At 47.3% G+C, this 18276-nt stretch overlaps 1 protein-coding gene and 1 long non-coding RNA gene across 2 annotated transcripts in view; one reads left to right on the forward strand and one right to left on the reverse strand.

Moving 5' to 3' along the window:
• The window catches only part of GPR156 (G protein-coupled receptor 156), an 83627-nt gene extending 66266 nt beyond the window's left edge, over window positions 1-17361 (forward strand). The window contains exons 7-11 of the mRNA XM_035000082.1: window positions 592-717; window positions 1722-1817; window positions 5121-5357; window positions 11422-11580; window positions 15984-17361. Coding sequence (XP_034855973.1) covers window positions 592-717; window positions 1722-1817; window positions 5121-5357; window positions 11422-11580; window positions 15984-17336 — 1971 coding nt within the window. The 3' untranslated portion in view covers window positions 17337-17361. The remainder of the gene's footprint in view (window positions 1-591; window positions 718-1721; window positions 1818-5120; window positions 5358-11421; window positions 11581-15983) is intronic.
• LOC118007060 lies at window positions 13069-15649 on the reverse strand. The gene is made up of 2 exons (XR_004678258.1): window positions 15387-15649; window positions 13069-15209 (listed from the first exon to the last, which is right to left on the reverse strand). It is a non-coding gene; the product is annotated as an uncharacterized LOC118007060 (long non-coding RNA).
• Window positions 17362-18276: the final 915 nt, after the last annotated feature.

The following is an 18276-nucleotide window of genomic DNA, read 5'->3' on the forward strand; positions in this document are numbered from 1 at the left end:
CAAAAACTCAGATGCACATTTCTCCCCCAATTCATGAGGGCTATGTACTCTCCTCATCTGACCATTCATCCTAATTCTCCTGCTTTTCTCTTTTCCTTGATATTTTTCCATTTTTGATCCTTTCTGTGGTTACAAAAGTAATACATCCTCTTTGTATTAAGTCGAACTATTCATATATGTATAAAGAAAATGCCAGTAATCTCTCTTCCACCACCCTCATCTTTCAATCCCACCCTCCAAGTTAATGGTTGTTAACCATTTTATGTGAAAACTTTCATATCTCTCTATATGCTCATATGCACACATCTAGAAATATTAGTGTATTCATTTTATAAAATTCCTTAATCCTTTGTGAGAAAAGGCAGGATATGGAGCAGATAAACAAATGAAAACATTTAATGGTGATGGTGATGACATGGACATAGACACCATTGTACATCTATAGTGTGTGTCTCATCTTTGATGGCTGGATGTGAAGCCCCCTGGGAGGGCTGACCCTGGAACATTTAGCTCAGAGCACACAATGTACTCCAGCCCCTGTGTCATTTAGCCAGCAAGCCAAGGAATGTTATGACCTTGACTCTTTTGCAGATAATCAAAGACCTGCAGCTACTGGGGTTGGTGGCAGCCCTGGTGATAGCTGATGTGATCCTGCTTGTGACGTGGGTGCTGACTGATCCCATCCAGTGCCTCCAGATTCTCGGTGTCAGTATGACGGTGAGGGGCCCAATCCCTGGACAACCTATTTCCCGAACTGGGAGGACTGGCTTCTGTGGGTACACTAGGGTCATTCTCCGAGCAGTACTCACTCTGCAGTCATCCTCCCAACAAGAAGATAAATGACCCAAAAAGGAGGGAGAGTTGGGAGCTGTGGCTGCAGTGAATGCCTTGCCCCTTGTCTGCAGGGGGTGCTACCATGGCCACTGCCCCTGCTCCTGCTCCACGTGTCTTCCAGCAGCATCCACTGAGATATCAGCACATGAGAACTGCCCGGCGGTTATCTCTGCTTTCATGATTATTTCATGATCAGTAATGAGAACTTTCAGCCACAGGAAGTTGACTTCCCCTAGTTACTGAGAAGTAAAAAGGGTATTTTGAGGTGGTCTTGGGAGGCAGTCAGCCTCCTTCAAATCCCACTTACCAGCCATGTGACCTTGGGAGAGTCATTTAAACCTCTCGCAGTCTCTATTTCCTCATAGGTAAAGTGGCGATGACAGTGTTTCCTATTTCCTAGGGCTGTGGCGAAGATGAAGGGAAATGCAGGGAAAGGGCTCAACTGTGCCTACTACATAGAGTTCGATTAACAGGAAGTATTATTAAGTCTCCAGCCTCGCAAGGGGCTGAAGAATACAGTGGAATCTTGACTTTGCAGATTTAGTATTTACAATTTCAACTGTTAACAAAAAGCAGAGACAAGATGTGAAATAATTCATAATTTTGCTGATACACTAATTTGAGTCACTGTGGTAGCAAAGCACATAACTGAGGAGTAAGCCCCGCCACCACCAAGCACCCACATGTCAGCCGGACTTTATCATCTTTTCCTTTAACTCATAGTCACTTTCATTTAGATTATAATGGAGTCATCTAAATGTTATAGTTTTTACATATTAAGGAGGAAATTACATGCTGTAGAAGAGTTCATGCTCCAGATGTGCCCAAAGATCTCCTGGGCGTTCCTGGTAATTGTGGGTTCCTTCCATCCTCTTTGTCCCTCCTAGGTGACAGGGAGAGACGTGTCCTGCTCTCTGACCAGCTCATACTTCTGTGCTTCCCGGTACTCTGATGTCTGGATTGCTCTTGTTTTGGTATGCAAGGTTGGTAACCACATATCCTTGGGATATAATCTATCTGTCACCAATGAAATAACCATGAAAAGGGAATTAGAGGAATTAATGAGGTGATTTCTGCAAAGAATCTTGAAATCAGAGGAAACCTCTGTTGATGCATAAATCTCAAAGTTACGACCCTTATTATTTCTCTACTCTTTATTTGTCTTGGGGGTCACTTTTCCAACTCTTTGGACCCCCTCATTCAATTTTCCCCTAAATCATGTGAAATTCACCCACTGTTTCTCCCATTTCTTAATTTTTTAAATTGATTTGGCAATACCAGTTTTCTCCCCAAATCCCTGCAAGGGAGATTATGCGGAGACATTTTATCCAGCTTTATTTGTTCTCTTGAGTGCCCTGATTAACTTCCTTGTGTTTTTCTTCAAGATTTGGGTCAAGGTATCCTGCTGCCTTCCATCAACCTTTCTTATTCTGATCAGAAGTAGGGCTGGCCCTCAGACAGATGGCAACATCCATGGTGTCTTTTGAGTGGTTCCAGCTGCCTCAAAGGGTCCCCATACTGCCCTGGATCTCCCACAATTAGCCTCATTTGTCTCTGTTAGATGGCAAAAGTGGGATATTATTTCCAGCAAGTACAGGATACCTATACAGGGCACTAAAGGAGGTTCTTAGAACCAACTATCCTATTAGCTGGTTTTCAGCATGGAAAAACAGAAAATCTGGCTGTAAGGGGTATAGGGCAGACTTATTTCACTCAGGCAAGCCCTGGGTGGTAAGAGACTACCTGTTGATCCTCAGGACAGGGAGGCCTGGTTGACTGATAGCTGGCAGAAGAGAAGGAATTTTTGTAGAAATATGTGGTCTTTAAAGGTAAATTTTACTCACTTCACCACCAGGAAATTGTTCAAGGGGATGCTTCTGAGAAGTAGGGCTGGGATAGGGAAATATTGCTTTTTTACTATGTGCATATATTACTTTGATAGAAATGTTTTTAAGAGAGAACACTGGGCAGTAAACAGCTCTTGATCTCTAGCTTCTTGCTAACAGTTAAGAAAATGAACTTCAGAATATGACAGAACAGGGTTTGAGTTCTGATTCTGCCTTCGTAGCTGACCCTGAACCTCATTTAACCTCTCTGAGCCTGGGTTCCCTCATACGTAAAATGGGGGTGATGACCACATCCTCTAAGAACTGTTCTGAATTTCAAAAGAGTTAGTGCATGATCAGAGTTTTCTCAACCGCTCCTGGTCCATAGGAAGAGCTCAATAAATGTTAGATGTTATTATTATTATTAATCTTCCACTGCCCCCTGGACAGTTCGATTTCTTGAGCCCTATAGAAAAACACGTCCTCCCTAGGACAGAAACTTGGCACTTTCCCCATAGCAGCTCACTTTGTGCCTCAAGTTGATTTATTTTCTCCATTGCCTTTTATATAATCCCATTTCTATTTTATTTCACTGTAAAATCTTTCTGAAGGACAAAGGAAGAAAACGGGAAAAGAGTGCTAAGCATCAGAAAACTGACTGAGCCAGCCCCTTATGGGCTCCCTGGTCAGTGAGCAGTTCCTGAGGATGACTTAAATCTTCACATTAAGTTCCAGGACCCCCACCCGAGCCTGGCAACTGCCCTCACCCCACACTTCTCAGCAGTGAATGCCTATGACATACAAGTATTAGATATGATTTTCTCAAACACAAGTCATGGATGTGGACAGACTTTATTCATACCTAGTTCCCTTTTGGCAAGAGTTTTGATGGAGTTAAGACATTTTAAAAGAATGAGATATGAACATCTCAAAATCATAGAATTAATTTCATTTACTCTTGATTAAATCACTAAGGATCCAGTTTGCCAGATGCCACCTGATGGTGTCAGTTACCCAAAACTCAAGCTCCATTGGCCTGACTTTGTGTCTTCTAGTCATTGCAGATCTCAGGGTGGCCACCTTTGGCCCTCAAGCCCCTCCTGGGACACTGGGCATTAGGGGCGACCAGAAGACATTCCTGCCATGCTGACTCCTTCACTGTCAGCACAGCCAGGCCTCCAAAAAATTATCTTTAGAGCTGTCCTTGCAGATGGAGTTGGTCAGATCATATGATTTCAGGGTCACTGGCAGATACCCTGCTGATGCCTGGCCTTGCTTTCATTATTAGTTCTCCCTCTGAATATCTATACTTCCCACCCCCACCTCAATCCTCATGGCATCTTCACATTCTGTGTGACAAAACATGGACATCTGTGTGCTTCCCTTAAATCTCCCTACCAGACTGAGCTTCTCGAAAGCTAGGACCACGACTTATTCTTCTTTGTAACACCTTTGCCTACCCTGCACTTAACATCATACTTTGTACATAGTCAGATGAACGTATGTTGAATCTATATATTATGTATTATTGATTACAGCTTTGATTTCTGTTTCAATGCAGCTCCCTCTAGGAGAGGCAGCACTTTAAAGTGCCGTGAGTAATTTTCTCTGTAGTACAAGTGAGAAATCTGAGAGCAGTTTTATTTTCATGGGAAAGAGGAAAGAATAGGGCACTGGCTTCCTGGTGGTGGGGGCAGGGAACATCACACAGAGGATGAAGGGTATAGATGAAGTCTTTTTTGCATGTGCCTGCTCCACAGCCTCGCTTAGGTCCCAGCCTGCCTTTGTTCTCTTTTTCCATCTCCCATAAACACCCACTGGCACAGAGCCGCTGCTAGCCTATAGAGATCCTTTGTGTGAATTAGAAAAGGCATCCCTTCTAGACAGATGCAGTCTTGCAGGTGCAGAGCTTGGCAAGCAGATGGTGCCTTTGGGAAAATTGGGGGGGGGGGAGCCCATTCCTCAGGGCGCTGCCCCTGCCGAGGCACACGGCTTGACAAGCAGACCACAGGGCTGTTTCCGCTTATACGTGCCCCTCAGCTCCATGTAGTGCAAAACAACACAGCAGGTGTGGTAGTCCTTACCACCGACAGCACGGTGTGCCCACTGCCCTCCGAGTGCCCAGCAGCCCGTCCTGTAGAGCTCCTACCCACCTACACCATCCTGTCCTGTGCCCTGTCCCAGCACAGCCCTGTCTGATGGCTGACTTGTTGACCTCCAATAAACGAATTCCCAGGGAAGGAGAGGAAAATCACATTTCTTTAGCACCTATTAGGTGTAAGGGGCTGCCCTTAGGGTCTTCCCATGTGCTATCTTAGTACATCTTCATAACAACCCTTTAAGGTAGGTCCGATTATCCCTATTTTAAAGGTGAGGAAATTGGTCCCAACCGTCCTGCTCTTTGACACTGAGCCCGTAGTTACACTCCTCTCAGCGCCCGGTTCTCTTCTCCATCTCCAGGGCCTGCTCCTGCTCTACGGTGCCTACCTGGCTGGCCTGACTGACCACGTCAGCTCTCCTCCCGTGAATCAGTCTTTAACCATCATGGTTGGGGTCAACCTCGTAGTAGTGGCTGCTGGGCTTCTCTTCGTGGTCACCAGATACTTGCACTCCTGGCCCAACCTGGTCTTTGGACTCACATCTGGAGGTATCTTTGTTTGCACAACCACGATCAACTGCTTCATCTTCGTTCCGCAGGTATGCTCTAGGGAGAATTTCGCAGGCTAGTCCTCTTGGTCATTCCAGAGGCTTCCCTGGGTGTGATAAACTGCTCGCTTTGTTTTCTACTAAGACTTTTAGATACCATTTATTGGAGAGTCAGAAGGAAGGCAAGTTCCTTGCGAGCAGGCTCTCTCTGTTCTTCCCTCCTCGCTTCTCCTGAAGAGGACAACTCTGTTCCCCGTCAGCAAGGAGGGCAGACCAGAGTGGCTGAGTGGGCACGGCAGCATGTTTCCAGCCCTGGCAGGCTGCCTCACAGACCAGCTTGTCCACCTGCCCTCCCGTCGATTTCACTCATCCCCAGTACCCCCTTCTTGATAATGTCAATTCTTTCACTAGCCTGGGAATGAGGAGCTTTTCTTTCTTTCCTATTGGAGATTGCAGATTCACAGAGAAAAACTCATTTGGAAATTTATGCAATTTAAAATGCCTTTTTTTTCTTTCTTTTTATTAGAAGAAAATATAGAACATTTCTTTTTACAATAAAGAGAAATAAAAACTGAATAAAAATGTGTTTCACACTATGGGGATTAAGAAAAAAAAAAATCAAACGAGGGAGAAAGATAGAAACAGAAATATCCAGACAGTGAAGAGAAAGAAAGGGAGTCAGAGGGAAAGGAGAAGGAATACATGGGCTCTGAAAGTGATGCTAAATTATTCATGTTATGCCCTAGGGTACCACTGAGCCACATATATCTGAGTTAATGAACTTGGCATTAGGCACCTGTCCTATTTCCCCTCTAGATCTCTTTCTCTTCCCCTGAGCCCCCCCATCCCACTACTCCCTCTAGACTCCATCTTGATTCCCTTTGCTGCTTGAAGTTGACTATGAATGACTTCATGAGGGAGCTAACTGATAAAGTGTTGGCAGGGGAGGGTTACAACTGCCCTTTGGGGCATGATGGTGTGACACAGGCAAAGGCCTTTACTCGTCTTCCATTTCATAAATTCTCATTAGAATAGTCTACAGAATAAACAAATATGGAAAAACCTGTAGCAACAGCACTAAAAACCAAGGACGGGTATTGCATCTCTGATAGAAACTAGAGGAATTTTTGCTGAAATCTCTATGTTATAAGAACTAGATGGAAGGAAGCCATGAGAGCTGAGACTTATTTGTCCGGGGTGTAGCAAAAAGGGCTGTTCCTCTCTGAGAGATGGGAAAAGGGGAGTAGGCAGCGGTCTTTTGCGTGGCCCACCCCTTAGGCTCTGTAGCCAATGTTGTTGATTGGTAACCCATCCATCCATTGCTAACCCCTTTCTTCCTTGCTCATCTCCACTACATAGGCTGAAAGAGCTCAACACTTGCTTCACCAACCTCCATTATAGCTAGTGGTGCCCATGTGATACTGTTTTGAATACTAAAGGGTTCCTGGAAGACTTATGAGAAAACTTTTGCTTTCCTAAAAAACAAAACAAAACAAAACATCTAGAGGCATGGCTGGCATCACCTATTCTACCTTCTTCCTACCTTGAATGTTTGTGATGCCTGGAGCTATGGCAGCCATCTTGTGACCACGAGTGAAAAGCAAAGCAAATATGTTTACTGTACTAGGAAACTATAGCTCTTCTCATGTAAGACTATAAATTCAGGAGGAAAGGACCTATGAAGAGATTCTGCCGTTCACAAGAACAGGACCACAAACTTCTGAAGATTTGGAGAAGCTGCCTTCCCCTGAAGTAAAATAGTTTTTAGAAGAGATTTGATTTGTCTTGTCAATGGGATTCAAAGGACATTGCCTCTCTTCAACTCAAGTGAACCATCGTGAAAAGGACATAATCTTAGATCATGAAATACTGAATAAGGATGAAAAATATTGTGTTAAACTTAAAATTCCAATAAAAGCATTGAATAGACAATTGGACATGGCAAAATACTGAATTAGTGAATTAATTTAAGGAAACAGAAAACAAGGAGACAGATAAAAAATGAGAGACTAGTTAAGAAAATATGGAGAACAGATCTAGGATACAACTTCGAACTAGTAAGAATCTCTGAAAGACAACAAGATAATTTGGGGCAGAAATAATCATGTAGGAACTATTATTAGAGGAAAGCCTTCCTGACCTAAACAAGACCTCTATCTAAAAATGGAGTGAATCTGCAACCTCCGTGGTGTGGCCGTACTTGTAACTTCCTCTTCACACCCACCTCTGTCCCTTTCTCATCCTGAGCCTCAGACACAAGACTTCCACTGTCCCTGGTGTTTGAATCCTCAGTGGTAATATTTAGGTCCACTCCCATCTACACACAGACATAAACATGCAGGACAAAGTTCAGCTTGGAATCTCACTTCTAGCTTTGACCTAAGCAACAAGCACTTGGTTTGTTGAAGTGGGAGTGAAAATGGAAGTATTAGGGGGTATAGGAACTAGGAACTGGGTGGACAGACAGTGTGGGTCTTTCTCTTTCCTTCTCTCTGACTCACCCCCCCCTCCTTTTCCCTCCTAGCTGTCTTGAGCTTTCATTCTCTTACAGTCTTTCCTCTTCTATTTTCTGTCTCATGCTTTTTCTCCTCTTGAACTGACCATGATCTAAAACCAAAAAAGATATGTTATAGTTTATTGTAGTTTAAGGTTTAGGGGGGTAAATGCTATTTCAAAATATAAAAGTAACTGAGGCTTGTCAGTTTTTTGTATGCCTCTGAATTGATTTTCTTCTCTGGCTCGGTGGCCTTTGGTAGAAGAAAGATTCTCCTTGTGATACCTGCACTGTGTCTTCCAGGAAAATAGGACAGCTGAACAAATTTGGAAAGGTGTGTGAGGAGAGCTATATGGGGAGGGGAGGCAGCAGGAGGTGGACTGCCTTCTTGTGGCTAAGCCTTCAGACTGGACTGATGGGAGGGGCTTATGAAAGCCGAGGCACTGATACGTCCAGGGCAGCCAGGTGGCGCTAGAAAGCTGAGTGAAATGGATGACATTGCTGAAGAGGCTAGTGGGCCAAGTAGCACTCTACACAGGCCCTCAGGAAATGCCTAAGTGTTTATGCCAAACACTGAGATCATCCCCAGCAATGAGCCAGCCTCGCCTGTGACCTGAACGTGACCCAACCCTATATACATCCCCCCTCCATCCCTCTCACTCTGAGAGGCAGGTGGGTTCTGAGATAGGATGTGGTTTTTTTTTTCCTCTTCATCCCCCAAATGTTTCATCTGCTCCTCCATGAAGGTGTTTAGGAATTTCTACTCTGTCTTATAGTCCTCTGTATACATCCCAGTGCCCCCTAGCTTTCTAGAGGAAAGCTTCCTTCATTTGTTCACGTATCTGCCCATCACTTACTAACTGCAGGAAACATGTAGTTCAACACATGGCCCCACCTCCAAGTCTAGTAGGGAGCAGATTTATAGTGAAAGGAATTATAATACATGCGTTAAGTGTCTGAGGAAGGCATGTTACCAATGCTGAGGAAGGGGTGCCTCAGGCTGTCTGGGAACTCCGTGACACCTTCTCAGAAAAGGGGTGTTTGGGCCCAGTCTTGAGGGAGGAATAACAGTTCACTGAGCAGATTGGGGAAGGACAGTGGGTGGCATTTTTGATGGGGGAACACCATGACCAGAGGCAGATATATAGGACACAGAACAGGGTATGCTTGTGCACTTTGCACTTTTTGAAGTACAAACTGAATCAAGGGGAGAGTGGCAGGAGGTGAGAGAGGCACATGGGCTGAGCTTCCGAAGGCCCTGGTTTACCTGGTAGAGATGGAGAGTCGGCCCCACTGTGTTAGTGTCCTATTGCTACTGTAACAAATTACCAAAAATCGAGTAGCTTAAAACAATACACATTTATTATTTTATAGCCCTGGAGCTCAGACTTCCAAAATGGGCCTTATTTGACTAAAATCAAGATGTCAGTAGGTGTGTGTTCCTTCTGGAAGGTCTAGGGGAGAATGTGTTTCCAGGCCCCTTCCAGCTTCGAGAGGCTGCTTTCATTACTTGACTCATGGCTTCTTCCTCCATCTTCAGAGCCAGCAGTGTGGTATCTTCATCTCTCTCTCTCTTTCTGACCTCTGCTTCCGTCTGCTTCCAACATCTCTTCTTCTGACTCTCCTGCCTTCCTCTTATAAGGATTCTTGCGATGACATTGGCCTTGCCCAGATAATCGAGAACCGTCTCCCCTTCTCAAAATCCTTAACTCAGTCACATTTACAAACTCCCTTTCACTGTGTGCGGTAACAGATTCACAAGTTCCTGAGATTAGGAGGGGAAGAACATCTTTGGGGAAACATTATTCATCCCACCACACCCATATGGCCCAGAGGCTGAGAAAACAAGAAAATACTTGCCTTCTGGAGGAAGTGCCATGGAGAGGTCCTGAAATTGTGACCTGGGGGTCATTTATAGCCATGGTTCAGAAAGCCAGAAGGGTCAAGTCTTCGGGACCAGCATCCCCACAAAGGGGAGGAGGAGGATTTAGTCAAGGGGCACCCTGGCTGTGCCCTCCAGCTTGGGGTGAGACAGCCCAGAAGCCCCAGAGGTGCCCTTACACCAATTTTGAGTAGTTCTTCCAGCAGCCCTGCAGAGAGGGCTCAGACTGGGGGTGCTGGGGGAGAGAAAGGTAAAGCTATGCTGCTAAGGAAACGAGGGGGCCCTGGGAGGGAACAGAGATACTACAACACTGCTAGGGTGAGTGCTAGGAGAACCCTGGAGGTCTGCTCCACCCACTGAAGACCACAGAGTGACCCCAAGGTGCCAGGCTCCTAACTCCTGAGTCCCCAGCTGAGCTGATGGCCCCTGGGGAGGGGGACTTCGAGAAAGGCCTCCAGGAGGGGAGGGTCCTAGCCTGACCCAGCACAGATCACCCAGACTCCTGATACCATAAAGGACTCATGCTGAGTCAACAGAGGACCCAGGAGGACTTGGGTGAGAATTTTTTTGCGGTTGATGGGGGGAATTTAGAATCCTATCTGCTTTACCAAATTTGGGTTACACTCCATAGTCAGAGCTTAATAAATATTTGATGAGTAAGCAAATAAATTCCAGGATCCCTGTGAGGCTCCCCACAGACCACTCAGCATCCTATCTAGAGCCAGCGTACATCACTAGGACCCTTAATGATGAGAATTCCTTAAGGGAGAAAGAGAAGCATCCAGAACTGCTGCTTCTCCCCCCTCCCGCCACCCCTAGCCTTCGCATTACTGGTATTCACCGCATGGAGACAATATCCCAAAGGCCCAGGAACATGCCCCTGTTTGTGAATGTTCTGTATTCACTTCCATTCTGAAGAAATTAAACCAGCCCGAGCTTCCACAGATTGTTTCTCAAAACCAATTTCTCCTGGAAAAGCCTCCATAGGACCCCCCCCAGTTCTCAGTCTCTGTCTTCAGCCACCGTGCTGACGAGATGTGGTGTGGCCCAGGGCCTGGTGACAGCTAGGGCCGTGCTGCTAACTAGCTGTGGGGCCTGGAAAGGTCATACTCCTTCTGAGTCTTTCCTCATTTGTCACGTAAAAAGGACAGTCAGCTCTCAGACCTAATGTTCTGTCATTTCTATTGACTTTTATTGACATTTGTGGTTTTCTATCTGTCTGAGGCCTGATTATTGATTTGGGCGAGAAGTCCTCCGGCGGGGACTGGGCTTTCTGTAGCAGTAAGCACACAATTACTCCACAAATGAGAATAATTAAGAACAGCTACTCACAACTAAAAGCAGTTTCATTTGAAACATACAATGTTTCGATTGCCTCACCCTGTGAAAGCTCCTAACCTCTGGCTTGAGAATAGGCTCTAGAAGCTACTTCAACTCTGGTTCACCCTGATGGCATCTAGCCATAGGTAGGTAGATGGGTCAAGCTAAGGTGATTCTATCTTATTGACCTGTCATCTTCTTCCTTTGGCATTTTTTAAACTAAAAATGACCTTAACCTTCTCTATACCCTCTGTCATTGCTGTTTGCGAACTTTCCAAAGTACATTTTGAGGAGAGACTAGCTTATACATATGTGTGTATCTGTGACACTCTCATGCCTTGATGTTTTTGAAAAAGAGGGAGAGAATGTGTTTCTGGGAGTGTAATTAAATAAATAACATTTGTTCTTTTATCTAACAGCTGAAGCAGTGGAAGGCATTTGAAGAGGAAAACCAAACAATCAGACGCATGGCCAAATATTTCAGCACTCCCAGCAAAAGCTTCCAGACCCAGTATGGTGAGGAGCAGAACTGCCACGCCGGAGGAGAGAGAAACTCCATGGACAGACTCCTCACAGAAGTAAGCTATACCCCTGCCTGGTGGATTCTCTGTCAGCAAAACTCCAGTCATGTGTGGTGGACCCCAGATGTCTCATGGCTAACATTTTTTCTTATTCTTCCATTCCCCCACTTCCCTCAGCCCCAGGCAGAAAGCTCAGCATTTCCCCAGGGACCCTCCCATCGCTGATCTCACCCACTGCATTCGTCCACTGGCCAGATGTGTACCGGGCATTGTGCAGAGTACTGATGAACAAAACAAATACAGTCCTTACCCTCATGGAGCTCACAGTCTATTGGAGGAAATAGATGTTGATCAAGTAAACGTATAATTATAAACTGTGATAAGAATTATGAAGGAAGGGGCGCCTGGGTCAGTTAAGCATCTGCCTTTGGCTCAGGTCATGATCCCAGGGTCCTGGGAGTGAGCCCCTGTGTTGGACTCCCTGCTCAGTGGCGATTCCGCTTCTCCCTGTCCCTCTGCCCACCCCCCACTCGTGTGCTCTCACTCTCACAAAAATAAATAAATAAAATCTTTAAAAAAAAAGAATTATGAAGGAAGAAATCAGAGTGGTAAGACAGAATAATGGGTAGTGAGGGCAAGGGAACCCAAGTTAGAATGGTCAGAAAAGACTCTCTGAGCCAAGAGCTGGAGGTTAAGTACAAATTGACCAGGTGCAGGGAAAATCATTCCAAGCAGGGGGAACAGTGTTGTAAAGGCCTTGAGCAGTAGTGGATCCTAGCTTCTTCTGTATGGTGCACATTCTCTTTACTTAGAGTAGTGCCCTCATTTCCAAGATCTTCTGGGGCCCATTATTGTCCTTTTCAGGTTTGAACTAGAGATTTCAGTCATCCTACCAACCCAGAAAGTGTCCAAAATGGGGTGGAGGGCTTAATAGGGCCTCTGAATATCATAGTAGCATCAGGGGAAGACTGGGCCAACCCCAAGCCCCTTTTTCCTCTGTTCTTGAGCCAGAGTTGGCACCTCTCCCAGAACTGGGCGGTGTGATATGGGCTTGAAGAAGGCACCTGGAAAGGCTTGAGGCTGCACTGCCTCAGAAAGGAGGCACAGGACTCAAAGGAATCAGTTTTTCACACACACTAACTTATATTTCATACTTTTTCAGCACAGAACACACCTGAGTCAGTGCTATGTGGGAAACTACACTTATTTGTAACTGGCCTGACACCTGGGTATCAGTTGTCCCTGTGTGAGACAAGGGTGCGATGGGGACCTAAGGAACACAACCAGGGAAGGCATTAACCTCCCCAGGCACCCCCTGCCTGTGTTCCTCTACTCCCTCACCATGCCCTCGGTCTGGAGCTCTTGAATCCACCAGAGGAATACTTCTCCATTTCTTTACTATTCATGAAGCATTCAGGACCTTATTTCAAAGCCAGAGTCCTTCCTACCTGGCAAGCGTGTAAGTAGCATTGCCTTTAATCTCTGTGAAGTCTTCAAAGAAGCATTTTTTTTTCCAGCTAAACAGAAGGCTGGAAACTTGGCGAGAACAGCCAGGATGGTTTTTATTCACAATCAGCTAACGTTGGAACAGCCAAGTAGCCTGACTCTTTAGCCTCATGTAATTTGTGACGTGCTTTTTGTATTTCTGCCATGCTACCCTGTTTCCCACGCAGTAACTGAATCTGCTCTATCCAAAAAGATGCTTTGAGTCTGCGGAGGAAGGGCCCTAATAGGGAGCAGATGCAGAGGCAGTAAAATCCTGGCCTTCTCCTCCCGCGGCCCTACACCTGGAACATCTTGCCCGGAACAGGCCTGAGAACAAGCAGCCTGTCCTAGGGCCCCTCCACAGGCCTAGAGAGCTTCCAGTATCCGAGTCTCCAGTGCCAGCACTGCCTGGTAGATAAACCCAAGTATCCCCCCTGCTTCCCTATGCGCACAGACCCTGACTCCAGCTCCCCGGTTGCAGGTGCCCTCTATGCAGCCCCCTCTGCAGCCCCCTCTGTCTCCTCTGTCCTCTTCTTGCTTTCCCATGAGGTGGACAGTCCATCTCCCCATTCTTGCCCTCCTTGACCCTATGGCCAGAGGTCCTCCAGAGGCTGTTCAGGCAGCATGCATCACTGACTTGCCGGGCTGTGGGAAGGCCAGCAGACAGAACCTTCCCGGAGGTTGAAGAACCTCCCTTGTACACTCTGCAGCAGAGGAAATTCACCTACAAGAGGGTGACTCCATTTCTCCTTATAGCCTGCACCTTATAAAACACACCGATGGATGTTTTTCTTCCCCAGATGTGCCAAAAGTAATAATTAATAAGCTCATTTAAATGTAGCTGCCGCGGTAGGTCAGATTTCGGTCTCACAATGGCAACGCCTCACACCACGCCTTTAATTAGTATGCAGCCACGGTGAAGACAGAGTCCCACTTCCTTTTCTGGAACAAGGGAAATTTACTGTTTAGGCTGACGTTTCTAAATCCGTCACCAGTCAGCTTCAGATGTTTGGTTTGCTGGGAGAAAAGTATTCTTTCCAACTCAGTGTTTACCCTATTTTTCTACACTCGAAGGAATTGGGAGCACAAAAAGTCAGCACTTGGAGTTTACTTGCTGGAGTACTTGTCACCAGCTGGTGGCTCCCTCCTAACTCTGTGGGGCAGTGGAGACTCCTGAAGGGCTTCAGGAGGAGGGGCTGGTGAGGAGGAAGAGGGTTAGGGTCCCTCCTGTGCAGCCAACTCAGTCATGCCCATGAGATCCTCAGAAAGATATCTGGCACCACCCAGAGATCATGAAGAGCCCGAATGAATGTCATCGTGTTACTCATCCACTCTGCTCCTGGTGAGTCCTTGAGTCATCTACGCTTCCCCGGCAGCTCCCCGGCCTCACCATTCTGCAGGTGAGCAAAGGGAGGATGGGGAGACAGGAGCTCAACTTGCAAGCCCCTTCCGCTTATTCACCAGTTACTCACTGGTCCTGGGCTCTCTCCTGATGATAAAAGAGGAAGACTCAGCCGGGATGAACCTGGAGTACCAACATTTGGAAAATCACCCTCCTGCTTCTAAAGAGGGAACAGGAGATCCGCTTGAAGTCACTGCCAGAGGACTATTACTGGACTAGTTTACTTAAGTTACTGCTCCCTTAAGGGGTCACTTCTGGGCAACACTCCCATATCAACTTGAGAAAAAAACCACAGGTTCAGTCCACAGGCGACTTGTTTCAGGTAGCCAAAGGAGGGAAACATGCTTTTATTTCTCGGGCACAATAAATGGATGTCCAGATGCTCATCCTCAGCTTCTAGAGAGGATGACGACAAAGAGGTTGCGTTTTGGTATTTGGACAAGCACTTCCTAGAATGCAATGTTTGTGTTATTACTCCCAAACCCTGGACCCTGTTTCATCTGCCCCAAGACCATCACTTCTCCTTTGGGTTCCACTACTTTTGAAATTCAAAAACCTCAGAGGGTGGACATAAGTTCTGAGCTAGACAATCACCGGCTATACCAGCAGAGGATTTCAGGGCACTCCCACAACCACCCTTCCTCCTGCTTCATGCCCCCCCAATCTTACAGTTAATATGGGCACACCCCTGCACCCTCACTTGCCAGCCCTCCTGAGTACAACCTGTTTGTCAGCTCACAGCCATGCAGGAGGTAGGCTGCTCCCCGGTCTCAGTCATCTCCTGGGTTCCATGCTAGATCTACTAGATCAAGCAATCAGAGATTTAGTCCCAACTATTCTAATAAAAAGAAAAGAAAAGTTTCTCCAGTGATTCTGGTGCCTGCCCTTCTTTAAGAGCTACCAACAGCTAATGGCCCCACATGGTAGCTTTGGCATCCGCCCTCGAGGTCCCGCCAAGGGAGGTGATAACACCAACCTGAGAATCCCTGTTGCACCCGTCCCAACCCCCAGCTTGGGTCTTGTGTCTTTGGTGCAGGAATCTCCACTCCTCTCTGTTCTTCCCAAATGTTCTAGTCTGTTTAGCAAGAGGCAAAATATGTATTTCCTCATTCATTCATCCCCTTGAGATATGCCTGAAATTTATCTGTATTTTGCGGAAGTGTGACAAACCCCGAGTTGGGCCATCTCAGACATTGTCAGAGTGGTGTCCCGCAGGGCGGCCTGACCCTCTAAGTTCTGAGCAAAGGGGAGAGGGGTGGCTGCAGCCAGCAAACAGCTAATACTCTGCCTCCTCTGACCTCCCTTATCACTGACAAAGCCACACACTCGGCGGATGTAAGGCGGGGATTAAGATCACCCCACAATAAATCATGGCTAACCTTTACTGAGCACCATGTGTCAGTTATTGTGCTAAGCGCTTCACTCACATCCCCAGAGCCTGAGATCACTAGCTGACATGCAGAGGAACTGGGATTTAGAGCAAGGTTCTGATGCCATGCTTTCTCCACCATGGGAAACAATGTAAAAATCCTCAGAGGCATCCTTTATTGATGGTTTCACTTTTATTTTACAGAAAAATGCTATGATTGAAAGGCTGCAGGAACAAGTAAACAACGCCAAAGAGAAGCTAGTGAGGCTGATGTCAGCTGAGTGCACCTTCGACCCCCCAGAGTGGGCTGTCCCTCCGGCCTCTTCCCACAGCAAGAACACCCTGGTTGCAGCCTCTGCCCACAGCCTGGTAGCTCAGGGGCCTTCAGAATGCCTCTCTGGCTCTCAGAACGATACCAGTGTGGTTGCCCAGGACTCCCAGAGCACCTCAGTGCCCTCCTCAAGTGTACAAAGCCTGGAGCAGGCTGTGAAGGACACCAGCTCCTCCCCAGGGCAGAAGGAGAAAATGTCTAACTTGAAAGACATTTCAGATCATTTAAATTTGGGCTGCAGCCAGAAGCCACGGCTTGAGCAAAGCCGAGGTGCAGAAAGGCAAGACCAAGTACCCATGAACCCCCACCAGATTCTCATACCAGGGGGAGAAGGCCCCATTCCCCAGAGACAGGGGCAGCTGGAGAACTCAGAGGAGCCCCAAAAGCGGCTGTCAAGGGTCAATTCAGTGATCAGGGAGAAGCTTCAGGAAGTCCTACAAGATCTGGGCCTGGGCCCTGAGACTCCCCTCCCCGCTTCCCTGTCCTATCCCCAGCAGCCCTGGAAGAGCAGTGCTGCCCACAGCTTTCAGAAGATTCCCCTCTCCAGTGAGCTGGGCTTCAGCCCATACATGGTGAGGAGAAGGCGGGCAGCACTGCGGGCTCGCTCACATTTTCCAGGCTCTATACCTTCATATGTGGGGCATCGTGCAAATAGGACTGTTTCTGGGGCACACAGTGAGCGGCTAAATGTGCACAATAGGGACAGTGACTGCCCGGATCCCCAAACTGCTGATTCCAGAGTCCCAAATCCCTCTTCTAGGAAGACTTCACTACTGCCCGATCCTCAAGGCAAGCCGGGCACTGTGGAGGGCAGCAAACAAAGCCAGACAGAGCCCCAGGGTACCAGAGGGAGCCATGTAGCCTTTCCCCACCAGCCTTCTGGCTCTGACCAGGCACCATGGCCCACTGCCCCACACCTACCCAGAGCCTCACCAGACATTCCGGAACAGCGGCAGCTGCTGCCCCTGGGATTCCCACGCTGTCCCTCCATGTCCCCTCCATGCAACTACCTTGACACTGAGTCCAGCAGTTCAGACGAGTTCTTCTGTCGCTGCCACCGGCCCTACTGTGAAATCTGCTTCCAGAGCTCCTCTGATTCCAGTGACAGTGGCTCATCAGACAGTGACCCTGACCCTGCTGGGGGGCTGGCTTCCTGGGAGAAGCTGTGGGCCCACTCAAAGCCTATCGTGAACTTCAAAGATGACTTGAAACCCACACTGGTGTGAAAAGCAGCAGAGTGGGTCTGGATATAGAGGTCGGTTCAGGACAAGCCATTCCAAGGCCTCTAGGTGGAAGGCCAATTTTGGCCTTCAGGAAACAGGTCGGTGCCTGAATTGATCAAGCCTTTCCCATGTTTCAGCTGTGCTCACTTGAGGACTGTGCTACCTTGAGCTCTTCTCCATCTATCAAAAGAGGGGTATTGCCTGTCTTGTTACTACCTCACAGTATTCCTGTAAAAGACTCTGGTTGAGTGACCATAAAAAATAACTTAAAGGTGCTAAATGAGCACAGAGGGTCTTCTGTCCTGGTCAGTCTGTATTCTACAAAACTCTTTAATATATACCAGGTGGATAACTATGCAGACACACAGATGGAGAGATGAAAGTTTCTGCAGAACCAGAGTTGTAGACTATGACCCATCAAACTGGCCTTCTGGTGGACAGACCTGCTAGGAAGATAAGTCTCTTACATTCTTGGGTGCCCCACTCTTGGCAGGGGGTGGTTGTATTTCTGCTGAAGTTTGTGAGCACCACCCCTCATTTCAGCTTCCAGCCAGACTCAGCTCAGAGTCACCTGTATACCACTGTTTGGTGCATATGTCTTTCCGCCATTACGGCATCTTACCAGCATCCCTGAGACTGTCAGGTCTCCATGTGCCCATAGGCTCCCCAGGTCTCGCTCTTGAGCCCAGATGACACCAGAGGCCCAGACTGTCTCCTGGTCCCTGTGGCCCATCCCTTTGACTCTTCCAGTGGTACAGTTTTGTGCTGGGCAGGGGTGGGGGGGTGTGGGAGAAGCACACAGTGGCAATTTCTGATGGCGTAGGAGAGGCCCTGTTTGTCAAGAGGTGGTTTTGGTGCCGTTGGGATTACATGAGCTCCAACAGCTACGTAAACCTGGAAATAGAAAATGGGGAAATATAAAGGAAGAAATGGGGGAGAAGGC

The sequence above is a fragment of the Mirounga leonina genome, unplaced genomic scaffold (genome assembly GCF_011800145.1).
Source record: "Mirounga leonina isolate KUSES-001 unplaced genomic scaffold, KU_Mleo_1.0 Mir_115, whole genome shotgun sequence".
NCBI classification, from domain to species: Eukaryota; Metazoa; Chordata; class Mammalia; order Carnivora; family Phocidae; genus Mirounga; species Mirounga leonina.